Source organism: Bos grunniens, chromosome 4 (assembly GCF_055505025.1).
Source record: "Bos grunniens cultivar Pamir isolate PY7600 chromosome 4, Bosgru_T2T1.0, whole genome shotgun sequence".
In the NCBI taxonomy this organism is placed as follows: Eukaryota; Metazoa; Chordata; class Mammalia; order Artiodactyla; family Bovidae; genus Bos; species Bos grunniens.
Genome location: NC_141168.1, coordinates 43,976,454 through 43,991,524, shown reverse-complemented (window position 1 = coordinate 43,991,524; position 15,071 = coordinate 43,976,454). Strand labels below are relative to the sequence as shown.

Genomic DNA, 15,071 nt, shown 5'->3' with positions numbered 1-15,071 from the left:
CAGACATACATCCATCTCACGTGAATCCTGACTGAAACAAATGAGCTCTGAAGAAGAGACACGTTTGAGACAAGCAGGGTGACCACACCCAGAGGAGGACTCAAACTGGCACCAGCCACAGCGTGCCGGACAGAGGAGCCACTCTCCAAGGCTGCAAGGATGTGGCATGGTGGTGGGCAGGATCTGGGGGGAGGCTGCAGACCCACAAGACTGGCCAGATGTTAGTTCTATCAAAGAGGATTGTGAGTGCCTGGGGGCGGTTGCTATGTTACTGTCTCTAACTTTGTGCATGTGTGAGTTTCCTAAAACCTTCAAGGGCAGGGTTTACATCTGACTTGTTCCCGCTGCATCCCCATTACCCAGGACAATTCGGGCACACAGTAGAGACCTGGCTGCTGTTTTCTGAACCCAACTAAGGACACGTGCTTTCTCGGTGACACACAGAGGCACCACATCCTCTTCTGCACGGCACTCCAGGCCCCTTCCAGGCCACCCTGCCTCTCCCTTCACTGCTCCTCCGCACCGAGGCCCCAAGTCAGCCTTGCTCCCCACATCTCGCTCCTCCCTCTGCCTGGAGCACACCTCCCCACAAAGGGACCTGAGCCACTGCAGCTGCTGATCACAAAGTTTCCTCCAGCAAACGGGGTGGGCATTTCCACAGGTGGCCTAATACAAATGACAGACTCATTAGAGCTCCAAACATCTACTGGTTTTTCAACAAACAGTATTTATTCCCTGCTAATCAAAGGGTAATTAAAGAAATCCAGGTTCATTATCCAGGATGCAGAAAGTTCAGAAAATTAACTATTATATCTTACAGCTTAGCAATAACCATGGTTACTCCGGGATATTTCATTCCAGACTTCCTTTGTCTCTCTGGCACTCATGTAAGTGCGTGTATAGTATGTGCACACGCAGTGTGAAATTCTATTCTATTCTATTCTATATGCAACTTTACATTCTACTTTGATCACTTGAAATCGTACCCTTGGGTCGGTTTTCCAAGCTAAGTTCAGGTGATGGTCCCATGGCCGCCCCCTCCAGGCTGTGCTCACGATATCGCTTTACATCCTGACCATTTTTCAGTCAGCAAAATCCGGGTTTCACAAAACTGGCTCAAGGTCTCCCTGGCTGGGTTGTAATCTCCCTGGCCAAGGCTCGCTGACTCCGTTCTGGGGCTCCAGTCCGCCCCTCACCCCCACCAACAGCAGGTGCACAGGCAGCTTTGCTGAAGAACACTGTCGAGCAGAGGCACAGCTGGACTCAGCACGTGTCAGGCCTGGACGTGGCCAGCTCCATGCGGCCATGGGACCGGCTGTCAGAACAGGAAGGCATGACCCCCTGAAATGACCCAAGGACAGTTTCCTGAGGGGGAGGAAGAAAGATAGGGATAGGAAGGATGGACAGGAACATACAGCCAAGCAGCTTAGAACTGGGTGGGGAGCTCCGCCCTCCGACAGGCTTCCATGGGCCCCTTTCAGAATCATCCAGAGTAACACAAGTAACTGGGAAATAATGCCCTCACTAACACAAGTCATCATAGTCATCCATCAGGCACTGGACCCCTTACACTCCTGGCCAAGTGCTCCTGTGTCGGGTCCTCATGGTCTGGGAAGGCTCCCAAAGCGTCTGAGTTCAGGGACAACAAGGACTGGCCAAGCCCAAGGGCTGATGTCCCCAGGGAGAGCCCCCTGGCAGACCCCGCATACCCCAGGAATGCTTGGACCTAAAGACGGGAAGCCTCTGCACTCGTCCGAGCTCTCTAACCATCCATGATGTGTGCAGGTCAGCTGCCTGGCCCTGGGCACCAGCCTGAATCCAGTGCATCCCCTTCGCGTGCCTGACAATGGCCACGCCGGGGTCGAGAACAAGCTCTTGCTGGAAACAGTCCCTGAAGGATTCCTGGTGTTATGACCAGAGCTGAAGACCATGCTCTCACCTGCCCGTCACCCCTGAGGACCAGTCCGCCTGGCCCAGCCGACATGAGGCCAACATGGACCCAGGCTCATCTCCGTGGCTGGCACACCAGGAACCTTCCCCACCTCCCCCATGCCTCCTGGAAGCTGCCAGAGGGGCAACTGCTTTGTCCAGGAAGACCACTTCCCATGGGAAAAACTGACATCCAGAGATGGGCCCACCCCCAACAGGTGGTGGTGGAGCAAGGCTAAACCCAGGACAGGTGTTTCTCCGTAAATCCAGAGGGTGTGGCCAGTTTCCGAGATAGACACAGACATCAGAGCAAACACAGATCTAAAACAGATCCGATAAATGGAGGAAAGGTCAAAAACACAGTGCACATCTGCGGTCGTCAGCCGTGGATCAGGGTAAACAAACCGTCAGCGCCTACGGAGATGCAGACAAGCACACTGTGAGTCTAACCACCCACCAGGGCCCTTCATAAAGGAGGATGTGTTTGCATCCCCGGGGTCGCCACAGCTTCCACACAGGGCGCTCGGACATAAAACAAGCACATACACAAGGAAAACACGCCCAGTGCTCCTCAGAACAGGACACAAGCAGATAAGGGTGAAAATATACTGAAGACACAAAATGTCAATGCACGACCAGAGAAAGAAAGCAATAAATAAGAAGCAAACGAGGCCATTTTAATTTTGGGCTTCCTCACGGTCAGTCACCTCAACAAGGACAAAAGATACAAATTGCTTCTAGAGAAGAAACAATTTCTAGAGAAGTCGGAAGCTGCACTGGAAGGTACATGGCAGGTTAGACGCGTAGATGCAAAGATCAGCGAACCTGAAGGCGCAGCAGTATAAACTGTCCAAAATGAAATAGAAAAAAAAAAATTTTTTATAAAGATCATCATCTTGGATTTCCCTGATGGCACAGTGGATAGGAATCCACCTGTCAATGCAGGGGAGATGGTTCAATCTCTGGTCCAGGAAGATTCCATATGCCACAGCGCAACCAAGCCCATGCACCACAGCTACTGAGCCTGTGCTCTAGAGCCCAGGAGCCACAACAGCTGAGCCCATGTGCCACGGCTACTGAAGCCCACAGACCTGTCCCAGGAAAATCTCAAAACCCCAGTGCTCAACCCACAGCACAGAAAAGGGGACAGGCATCCTGAGATGTCACCAAGTGACCCCCAGCAGTCACGTTTCAAGTCCAGGTAGTCGTCCCGGAAAAGGGCAGTGCAGGCCTGCTCCAAAGAACCCTCCCTCCACCAAGGTCAGCCCAAGCGACATCTGCCAAGGAACAGGAGGTGCAGGGTGGCCCGCAGGCAGTCCACACACACAAAGGGCCCCACAACCCAGCCAGTGCCTCCGCCTGCCCAGGGCCCTTCACTGGAGGTGTGACTGGGTTCATGCAGCCTCTTGCCATCTGCAAAGGCAGCAAGCACTCTGGTCCCAGGGTAGGAACCAGTGAGGCTGAAACAACAGCCAAGACCACATCTCCACCAGAGGATCCACCAGGCGTGTCCTGGCCCCAGGAGCAACTTCATCAGACGAAGGGGGTGGCTGTACTTACTGTGGCCAGCTCGTCAAACTTCCCGAAGAGCTCGTTGAGGAGTTTCACCAGCTCCTGGGCCGTGCACTGTGACGCCAAGCCTGTGAAGCCCACGATGTCTGCAAAGAGGATGCTGCAAGACAGAGAGGTACCAGCTGCCCTCTTCCATGGGCTCAGACAGACGTCACCTGAAACCACAGCCCTCTGCGTATCCCTGCTGGATCCGGGACAAGACTGAGGTTGGGAGAAGCCGGGGGACTCCTCGGTCACAGAGGGAGGAAATGCTGGAGCCACTCAGAGTTCCTGCTGACTCCTCCCAGGACACAGGGAGCAGCTCAACGTCCACCAGGCCTGCTCCACTTTCTGGGGTGGCCTGGTGATGGGGTCATGGCTGGTGGCAGGTGAGCAAAAGTGACATGTTCTCAAGGAATGAGCAGCCCTCACACCATCTCCCCACCCCTCCCCCACAACTGATGCCAGTGACTGAGCCCAGGCCTGGTCCAAACCCCCCAGGGGTGCTGTGCTGTGTGCAGGGCGCCCTTCGGTCAGCTACAAGGGTGAAAGCAGCATCTCTCTTAGATGCTGGGCATCCGTTTACTACAGTACCCGTGTCAGGGTAAACAACACCGTGTCTACCCACAGTACACAACCAGCAACCTGGATGCTGCAAAGACTTTAAAAGTCTTAAGTAACGAATCAACACAGAGGATCAAGGCAGGACGGAGAACTTGTAAGGCAACAGAGAGCTTCCCCTAGCCATACATTTGGAAGAGGTGGGGTTCCTGCTGATCCCCCAAGCACCTTGATCCCCCACAGGTGTGGGGATGATGGAGAGCTGACCAGGGGCCTAGCTCAGAACAAGCTGCTCCACGGGAACCATGAGGCCTGATCACAGAGTTCCTGAACCAGTACCAGGTGTCACCTCCAAAGCACTCACCCCAGGGGAACACCCCTCACTCCTGAAGACACTGTATGGCCAACCTTTGTCACCTTCAGCCAAAAGCACTGTCAGCTATGAGACCTGGGAAGTCACTCACATGGTACTGGAGAGACTGACGAGACATAAACGTGCATCTCCAGTTTAAACGAAGAAAGTGATGTGTACAGGAATTTGTCCTTTTGACACAGTTGTGTTCATATCTTAATTCCTGATGCCAGATCTTAACTCAGGGTTGAATTTTCAATAATACCTCATGTCAGAAAGTGGGGACCCACATTACAGGCAGAAAATGGGAACCCACACCTCAGAGAGGCTTCTGTGAGCAAGCCAAGTGCAGAGAGCAGCTGTGTTCACCCCAGGCCAAGTCTCATATGCCGTTATAATCCTCTAACTGCAGAAGAGCATCCCCCACTGAGACTGAGAGGAGCTTAAGGAGGCAGACCTGACTTGTACATCCCACTGTACCAAACACAGAGCAACAGGAGACACATATCTGTGTTAGGAATGAATGAACGGGTAAAAACTGCGTCTAGGCTACAGGTGTGGCACTGATACTGAGAAGCTGAGCAAAGGGACTGCAAGAGTGGGCGGAGACAAACAACAGTTTTCTCCCCTCTGTTTAGTATAAAATTCAGGCTGAGAGTCCAGCGTGTTTTATTCCTTCTCTATAACCACCCATGCATTCTCACGCCCTCCTCTACCCTCTGGTTTCTCAGCCTCTGCTCATTCATTTAGTTCCATAAACAGTGACTGAGCACTGCCCACCTCCGCGCTTGGAAAGCCCCCAGCGTTTCCCTGCCTGTCCACCTCCACAACCCACGGCAAACCTCACCCCTAAAGCACCCAGGTAGTGGATCTCTTACACCCCAGGCCCCTGTCCTCAGGAGCTCAACATCTGGGAAAGAAGGCTCAGAGCAGGGAGGGACAAAGCACAGGGAAGCAATGATATGGTAAGGCTGGAATTCACCCACTTCAAGGACGCAGCCAGGCTGGAGCAGGGTCTGGAGCCTATCCAGGGATTTTCCAGACAAACAAGAAAGGAAGGAAGGAGGAAAGGAGGAAGAAAAAAAGGAAGAGGGGATTGATTCAGAAGTGCAAATAGTATGTGGAAACTAAGAATGGGTGAGAAACCATATAATAACTTATCAAAAGCTGAGAGAGGCAGACTGGCTGGGACATGGACACAACAGTAAGCAGTGGGACACAAGTATCCAAGAGAAGAGGCTCCTGAGTGTGGTGAGAAGTGGCGGGGAGAAGTGGTGAGACCTTGGATTCCAGAAGGACTGTCCAGCTCTGCTAGTTATGGCAATGTGCTGGGACCTCAGGCAACCTACCCAATACTTTCACATGTCAGTCTTTCCATCTTTAAAGTGGGAATAAGACCAGAGTCCAGATGATAGGTTGTGAGGGTTACATGGATTAACAAAGCACTTAGAATAACACCTTGCACCTACTAAGAGCTCACCAATTGCTTAGTTGCAATAATTTGTGAGTGTTACAATGCAATAAATACTTACTGAAGGATCTACATGTTAGGCAGTGTTCTGGATATATGCTTGGGACTTCGCAGTGAGCAAAAAGATCCACACATCACTGCCCTCCAGAAGTTTCCATTCTAGTCGGAGGAGGTGGATGCTCACAGTGTGTCAAAGGTGACAAGCGTAACTACGGAGGAACATGAAGCAGGGAAGACGGGTGTGGAGCTCTGAGTAAGTCAGGTGACATTTGAGTCCTGAAGGGAGGAGAAGGGGAGCCAGGAAGACACCAGACAAGGTTCCCCAGGCACAGAGAACAGCAGGTGGTACTGCTGTGATTTTCGCTGGGTACAGAATGCTTACCTTTCTAGCTCAGCTTTTGAATAAGCCAGGCCACTGCCTGGTGGCCTCCACGGTTTCTGATGAGAAATCTGCTAGAAACTTTATTAAAGTTCTATTTTTTATTATTAAATTATTTATCTTTATTATTAATCTGATGAGAAACTTTATTAAAGTGCTTCTCTCCTCCTGCTTTCAAGATTCTGTCCATGTCTTTGGCTTTTGACAGTTGGATTATGATGCGTGCAGCTGCGGTTCTCTTTGAGTTTATCTTATTTGAGCTTCTCTGATGTAGTTAAGTGTTCTTCACCAAATTTGGGACATTTGGGGCCATTGTTTTTTTCAATTTTTCTTCCCCTTTTTCTCTTTGCTCAGACTCTCATCATGAGTGTGTTGCTACGTTTGATGGTGTCCCTTGGTTCTCTGTTCATTTTTCCTCATCCTTTTCTTCATTCTGTTCTTCAGACTGGATAATTTCAAGTGACTTATCTTGAAATTCACTGATTCTTTCTTCAGTCTGCTCAAATCTGCTGTTAAGCCCCAGATGAATTTTTCATTTTATTTTTCACTTTTGAAATTTCTATTCAGTTGTTCATTTACATAATTTTTATTTTTTTATTGGTATTCTTTATTTGATGAGAAATCACTCTCATATTTTCTTTTAGTTTCTTAGACATGGTTTGTTCTTTGAACACATCTACGATAGCTGATTTTAAAGGTACTGCCAAATAAGTTCAATGTCTGGCCTTCCTCTGGGATAGTTTCTATTGACCTCTTTTTAAATATATTCTTACGTAAGCCATGCATTCTTGTTTTTAGCTTGTTTCATATGTTTTTATTGAGAACTGGGTAATATAACACGGCAACTCTGAAAAACATATCCCCCTCAGGGTTTGTTGCTGTTACTGTTTGTTTATACTATTGCTTCTTTAGTGACTTTTCTGAACTAATTCTATAAAGTCTGTATTCTTTGTTACGTGACACTACTAAAGACTTCGCTTCGTTAACTTGGTATAGTGTTCAGCTAACGACTAGACAGAAATTTTCTTAGATGTTCGGAGCAAATAAATTTCTCAATCTTTGACAATGGTGTGTATGTGAATGTTGGGACATGCTTTCAACACTCAGCCAGGCCATACTGGGCTTGGACATAACAGGACTGTAGACAGCCCAATGAGATGTCCATATTTGGGCTGTAGAAAGATGTCGCTGAATCCTGATGGAGGGTAGCCAGGAGGGCTATGGTGTAGCTGGCACTATCTGTGACAGCGAGCCTCAGCTTCCTCTCCTGTCTCAGGGCTGTCCTGCCTGCACCAAGCACACTGGCCCACCACAGGACACGTGCTTAGTCGCTCAGTCGTGTCCAACCCTTTGCGACCCCATGGACTGTAGCCCACCAGGCACCTCTGTCCATGGGGATTCTCCAGGCAGGAATTCTGGAGTGGGTTGCCATGCCCTCCTCCAGGGGATCTTCCCAAAACAGAGATCGAACCCAGGTCTCCCACATTGCAGGCGGATTCTTTACCAGCTGAGCCACAAGGGAAGCCCAAGAATATTGGAGTGGGTAGCTTATCCCTTCTCCAGCGGATCTTCCTCACCCAGGAATAGAACCGGGGTCTCCTGCATTGCAGGCAGATTCTTTACCAGCTGAGCTATCAGGGAAGCCCATCATAAGACTTGGACAGAGATTTTTCAGCAGCAAAGGGGAGCAGTAACTTGTCACATCTGTATTACCATTATAGGAGAGGAGAGGAAGAGAAAGGCACTTGGGTGCTCCATGCACGTGCCCACCTCTACCTGCAGCCCCAGAAGACCCCTGCTGTCTGATGCTTTCCTTGATGTATGCAGATGCTCTGCCCTGGCAAGGTGTGCCCTGGATTATTGTGGTAGTCTGGTCTTCTCAGCAGGGCATTTGGTCACTAAATCGAGTCCTTACCCAGTAACAAAAGGTAATGTGCAAAGTGGAAAGGTCTAGGCAGACATCAGCATCAGCCAATCCTAGACTAGCTTCAGCCCTATCACTCACTGGCCAGGGAGTCCTGCACACTCACCTCACTTTGCTGAAGCTCAAGTTCCTCATCTATAAAGTAGAGGTGACAGTGCTCATGGATATCAAGGGTGTGATGATATTAAACAGAACCAAGTGACCTTTCCTGACTGGGCTTGAACGTTGGCCTCACATATCAGGCCTTAATCCCATTTGGCTTCACCGTCTTCTGTAGGAAGACAAAACTGGTCCTTATCAAGAGACATAACAGTGGGAGTGAGTGCACTCACCAGACAGCTGTTAGCCACACCAGCCCACACACAGGGGCCGCTTGGACCCTGACAAGGATGGGCTGGCAGCAGTGGGCCTTGGCTCATTCAGACAAACAAGCACCAGCTCGTGGGGACCCAGTCTGCAGCACTCGACACAGACAGAAGGAGGAATTTCTTATCCTTTTGTGTCCACAGGGGCTCAGTGGGCAGGGAGGCCTGACACCAACACCCAAGAAAACCAGCAAAGACCAGAAGGAGAGAGAGTGCGTGGGTCCTTCAAATCATCATTTCCTACCTGACACTTTTGTCAAGTATTACCCCAGACAGGAAACACTGCTATTCTAAGTACCTTTAAAGGCAATGCATGATTTAATATAATAAATTACATTTTAACAGAATCTTTAAAAACAAATTAGCAAACTTTAGAGTGTCCAGGGAAAGTTGGTTCATTCCAAGGGCTCGGTTTCCTCACCTATAAAATGGGAATAACCATCTCTACCTCCTGGGGCTGCCAAGAGATAAACAGAGTAAAAGAAACACCTACCCCAGAGCCCAGCATGAACTAGAACAATGCTCAGTTATTAACCTGATACAGGCAAATTCCCAGTTCAACGGCCACTGCCCAAGTCTGGCTAAGGGACAGAGTTCCCACGCTCTCCAGACAATACAGGAAACAGAAGGTGAAGAAATGAGAAATAGCTACTGTGAAATGCATCACCCAAGAAGCCCACCCACACTGCTTGTGGGAACTGCTTCCCTGCTGGGCAAGTGCTCACCTGGGCTCCTGACCCACACCTGCTCCCTCCTTCCCTAAAATCAGGGTCCTCTGCTCACCTCTGCCATCACCGCTTCCCCCTCCATCACCTCCACCTTCACCATCACCTCCCACCTCTACCACTACATCCACCATCTTTTCCACCTCCACCATCATCACCCTCCTCTGCCATTACCTCCTTCTCCTCCACCTTCTCGCACCTCCTCCATCACTCCCCACCTACAACATTATCTCCACTTCCACCATCTCCCACCTCCTCCATCACTTCCCCCTCCCCGATCACCCCTCCCACACCTCCATCACCTCCCACCTCAGCTCCCCAGGCCCATCACAGGGCCAAACTAGTGCCAGCTCTACCTCACGTTGTCATGCCGCTGGATGTAAATCTTGTGGAAAATCCTCTCAGGGGGCTTCAGGAAGTCCTCCTTCATCTCCATGGCAACATTCCGAGGCAGGAGGCTCATGAGCAGCCGCTCCTGGACAGAAGAGACAGGTTCCTGTGACACAGCAGCTCCTCCCTGTGATTCCTGGACATGCCCAATCCAGTGACCTTGGTGCCAAGGAGCTGCCCTCCACGAGGGGCCCCAGAGCCTCCTCACACACAGCCAGCACGTGGTTCAGCCGCATGGTCCCTGCCCAGCCCCAGAGCCTTGGTGGGTTGTGCCCAGGCCTGGACTGTCACCACACAGGTAACTCGTTCCCAGAGCACTGGGCAAGCTTGCTGGGGAGAGCTCACCATGTGCCCCAGCTCCAATGAGTGGGGGTCACAGGGAGGAGACACCGCTGTCTCCAACCAGGCCTGTCCAGCCTCACTCCCCACACCATCACCCAACACAGCCTCAAGAGGGACCTCAAGGTGGGCTGCCCATGCCCATGGACAGACAGGAGCCCATGTTCCACAGAGATAAGTGACTTTGGATACAATGTGGCATATTCTCCTGGTCTTGTCTTCTGATCACTCCCAGACCTGCAGGAGTCAAAGGTTCTCCACCCCCAAGAGTATGGACCGAATGCCTGGGCTAATAAGCCACAGGAGCCACGCTGCCCCCGGGGGCTCTGTCACCCTTTCTGGACCTTGGTTTCCTTCTCCAGTCCCCATCTCTCCTCCTCATGACGGATCCTTCCCTGGCCTCAACCCCACCGGTCACACCGTGTCTGAGAAACCATGTTCTAGAAACCTGGGGTGAGACCCCCACTCCTCCCTTTGTCCCTTTCAGAGCCCCTCGCCAACCACACACACTCTGCTTTGGAAAGAAAATAAAAGTGCAGAATTTAGATCCTGCCTGCAATCAAGTAAGACTTCCTACTTACAGGGGTGGACGTGGGGCAGGGAGGGGGCAGTAGTCCCTCCCTCACTCTCTCTCCAGTAGCACCCCCCAACCCGGCTGGGCCCACAGCCCCTGGGCCCTCAGTCTGCTCAATGGAGGAGGCTCAGAAGGGGCCACGTGGATTTCTGGCATCTCCCACTTAGACCAGGTGGCCAGGTGCAGTCCCCAGGACCTGAGACCCTCGTAGACCCCAGGTCTACCCCGCAGTATGAGACCACATCTCTGCCTGGGAGCAGCCGCTCCCCCACGTGACATTCTCTGGAGGGCAATCACAGCAGCAGCAGTGACAAGAGTCACCAAAAGCACTCCCACCTCCAGGAAATGGCCTCAGGGGCCTGGGGTAGGGGTGTGAGGGCTTCACCCCCTTGGCTCCAGATCATAAAGTTATTTTAAGATGGGAGAATGTATCTGATGCATAGGAAGAGTCTCCCCAGGTGACACATCCCCACATACACTTCGGATGGAGGCCAGGCCCAGCCCCACCCGGCACCAGGTGGAGCTCAGTATGTGCACCCAGGAGAACCAGGCCTGGTCTATGTGGGGTGGCGGGACCCACTGTGGCCCCCACATGGCTCGAGGCTGGACAGACCCCCACACTCAGGAGGAACATCGCAAGAGCACAGCACAGGGGGAGAGGCCCCTCCAAGATGGAAGTACCAGTCTAAGTGAGCATGTGAGAGCAGCCTCGGGCACAGAAAGTCCCAGTGCCCAGGGCGTGGGAGCTGGTGTGTGAACTGAGTGTAGACAGGACCTGATCATCCCTTCCTTAGCAGCGGGGCCTCTGGGGACAACCCCGAGCACCACCCGTGGACAGGAGCCTCTGCTGGCGAGCCCGCGGTCCCAGAGAGTACTCGGCAGGGGGCTCACTTGGGCCACCATCAAAGGACCACCTGGAAGCTTCCAGAGATTGTCACTGCCCTGCCCTGAGGTGCAAGGTGGGAAAACATAAGCAGCTCGATGACAAGGCAGGCCACCCTGGAAGGGCCCTGGGAACACGCAGAGCCCTCTCTGCTGCCCCACATCAGGAGCGTCTACAAGCCCAGGCCCCTCAGGCCACCTGCCAGTCTAGGGGCTCAGGGTGCACCCCAGAGCCCCATGCAGGGGGGTCTCAGGGAGAAGAGTCCCAGGGCCTGCAGGACAGCTGCCTGGCCTCCCATCCCGACTCTGCCTCCTCCAGGGCCATTAGTTAAACTCTGTCTCAATCCCACCCTGTCTATCAGGGTGATAACCACACCAACCTCCTCAGCAGGGTGTTCTGAGAAGGGGACAAACACCTCAGGCCCTCGCTGACCCACAGGGGTCCCTATCTTGTATCACACCTCCCAGCACTTCCGATGACAGCTCTTCACAGCTTCACTCTTCTGTCTCCTGCGTCTTTTAAATCTGTCACCTGCTCTTGGAAAAGCACTCGGGTGTCGCCCAAGTCAAATCAAGCAAGGGAAATTGTCCTCCCCAGTGCCCGCCTCACGCCTTCCTTCACCGTCTCACAGCCCCAGAACCGACCACTCTCCCTGAGCCTCCCCATCGGGGTCCTGCTGAGGAGAGCCCTCCCCTCTCTCGGTCTCTCCATCACCTCAGCTGTCCTGCACGACTTGGAGTTAGAACAAGGAAACCAGGGCAGCCACCAGGAGGGAAGGACTGAAAAGGCAGAGGGACGCTGACTAGCCCGGGACTTCAAGAGGAAATCAGGGGGCAGGTACAGAGGGTTAGGCCAGGTGCTACTGCAGCCCAGGGGCACACACCCAGCGCAGCGTGGGGTGCCGAGACAGATGGCTGGGTTAGCACTGTCCCAGGATCCCTTCTCCACCACTAGCACCACAATCTAGCCCCTCATTCTCATCAGGGGACTTGAAAACCTGGAATGAAAGCTGTATTGTCCAGCCTCCTGTTCAACTAGATGTGGCCAAGGAGATAGGAGCTGAAGAATCAAGTGGAAATTTCTGGAATATTCCCTAAAGGCAGTTTGTTCTTCTTCCCTCCTTCTGTTGCTGGGGATACAGTCATGATGGCTGGATCTGTACCGACCATCTTAGTTCAGGAGGAAGAAAGCTACACACTACCAATGGCAGACCATTTAACTAGATGGAGACTGGGTTGTGAGGATTGCATGGGTCAGATCTGCATCACTGGCCATAAAGTGCCGGGCCTGCAATACATATGTAAGAGAAAGAGTTATCTCACTGCATAAGCCACTGTCATATGAAGTTCCTAATAGCAGGCTATATTTCTGACCAAGGGCTGAGCATTAACTCCATCCACAAGATTAGTGATAGTGCCTGAAGCCAACACACATTAATAATCAAGACTTGAAAGTACACAACCTCGCCCACAGGGAGCAAAGCAGCCAGCCATCTGAAAAGATCAAGCGCCCGTCCCTGATTAAAAACAAAAAGCAGCAAACAACTTAGCTGGCTGACATCATAAAGATTATACCTGAAATCCACATCCAATTCCAAACCCAGCCCTCAAGCCTCAGGCAGCAATAAACATTACATTAGAAGCAGACAGCTACATGATGAGTTCTAACTAGTGAAATAAGACACAAAGCCAGAAATCAAAGGGACAAATTTATAAATATGAATCATACAAAATATCCCAGCATTCTATGAAGGCTATATAAAAACCTCAATTTTATCTTGATTATCAAAATGTGACTTAATATATTAACCTTAATAAACATTAGATATTTAAACAACAATTATGAAGACTGTTTCTGAAAAGATGGAAAAGCACTTTTTCCTATTCCCCCACTAAGTACACAAAAAGTCCTGGACATGACATATAAAACAGTCATCTGAAGGCTCTTAAAGGCAGAGGGAAGGAGGCAGAAACCTCTGTGCAAGGGATGGTCTGCAGGTAAGGGCCTGGACTTTCTTTTTGCCTTACATACCCCAGACTGGGTGCTGGAAGGTGGGTGCCCCAGAAATGTCAACAGGCACAGCAGTAAGCTCCAATAAATTCGACCCTCTCTGACTAAAAGATCAGGACAGGGGTAGCCTCAGGAGATGGAAACTGCTATACAATAATTGTCCCACTCCAGGCAAACCACTCCAAAAAATCAGCAAAGCTCCATCCTCCCCAGGCTGGGGTGCAGAGAAGCCATGCAGGGAACTCTGCCTGTGCTCGCCACCAGCTGGTAACACCCAGTGCACCCCACCAACCCTGCCCCACTGCATCAGCAGAGCCAAGGGCTTTCCTGCTCCTCCCTCCAAGTCAGAAGCCAGAACTCCCTCCTGCACAGCAGTAAGGAGGTACCCCCACCACCATAAGTCCCAACAGAGGCTCAGTATGGAACCTCGACTTGTACCTCAAGAAGGAAGTATTGAAGTGGTGGTCTCCACTTTCCCCTACCAAATGAAGTCATAGAAATAAGTTCAAATAAGACACAGAGTCCCACACACAATACCCCAGTTGTCCAGGTTCCAATCAGAAATCACTCATCATACAAAGAACCAAAACAATCTCAACAAATGAACAAAGGTTATCAACAGACTCCAACACCAAATGACAATAATCAGAATAACTAACAAGATTTTAAAGCCGTTATCCTAAGAATGATTCAATGAACAACTACAAATATGCTTGCAAAAGTGAAAAAACAGAAACTCTCAGCAAACAAATAAAAGATACAAAAATAATAAAATAAACAAACAAAACAAAACAAAAAAATAAAAAAAGAATCAAATGGAAATTTTAAAACTAAAAAGAAAAACCTGAAATAAGAAGCTCAACAAATGGGAACATCAGAATGGAGGGGACCAAGGAAAGTTTAGTGAACTTGAAGACAGAACAGTAGAAATTGACCAAACTGAAAAACAGAGAAAATAGACTGGAAAAACAACAGAAGAGTAGAAACAACCCAGACATCCATCAATAGACGAATGGATAAACAGTGCGGTCCATCCACACAGTAGAATACTATTCAGCCATAACAAGGCATGAAGCACTGACCAATGCTACAACACAGATACACCTTGAGAACAGTATGCAAAGTTAAAGAAGCCAGACACCAAAGGCCACATACATATGATTCCATTTATAAGAAACTTCCTGAGCAGGCAAAACCATAGAGACAGAACACAGATTAACAGTGTCTAGAATAAGAAGTGACCACTAATGGGTACAGCTTTCTTTCTGGGGTGATTGAAAATTTTCAAAAAACAGATTATTATAATGGTTACACACCCAAAATATCAGAAAAGTCATTTAGTTGTTTTGAACTTTAAATTGAACTTAATAGTATGTAAACTGGAGAAGGCAATGGCAACCCACTCCAGTACTCTTGCCTGGAAAATCCCGTGGACGGAGGGTCCTGGTGGGCTGCAGTCCATGGGGTCGCTAGGAGTTGGACACGACTGAGCGACTTCACTTTCACTTTTCACTTTCATGCATTGGAGAAGGAAATAGCAACCCACTCCAGTGTTCTTGCCTGGAGAATCCCAGGGACGGCGGAGCCTGGTGGGCTGCCGTCTATGGGGTCACACAGA

General features: G+C 50.5%; 1 protein-coding gene across 1 annotated transcript in view; it reads right to left on the bottom strand.

Moving 5' to 3' along the window:
- Positions 1 to 15,071, bottom strand: part of ADCY1 (adenylate cyclase 1) — a 101,556-nt gene that overhangs the window by 63,764 nt on the left and 22,721 nt on the right. The window contains exons 3-4 of the mRNA XM_086398403.1: positions 9,614 to 9,732; positions 3,490 to 3,601 (exon numbers count right to left, since the gene is read on the bottom strand). Coding sequence (XP_086254529.1) covers positions 3,490 to 3,601; positions 9,614 to 9,732 — 231 coding nt within the window. The remainder of the gene's footprint in view (positions 1 to 3,489; positions 3,602 to 9,613; positions 9,733 to 15,071) is intronic.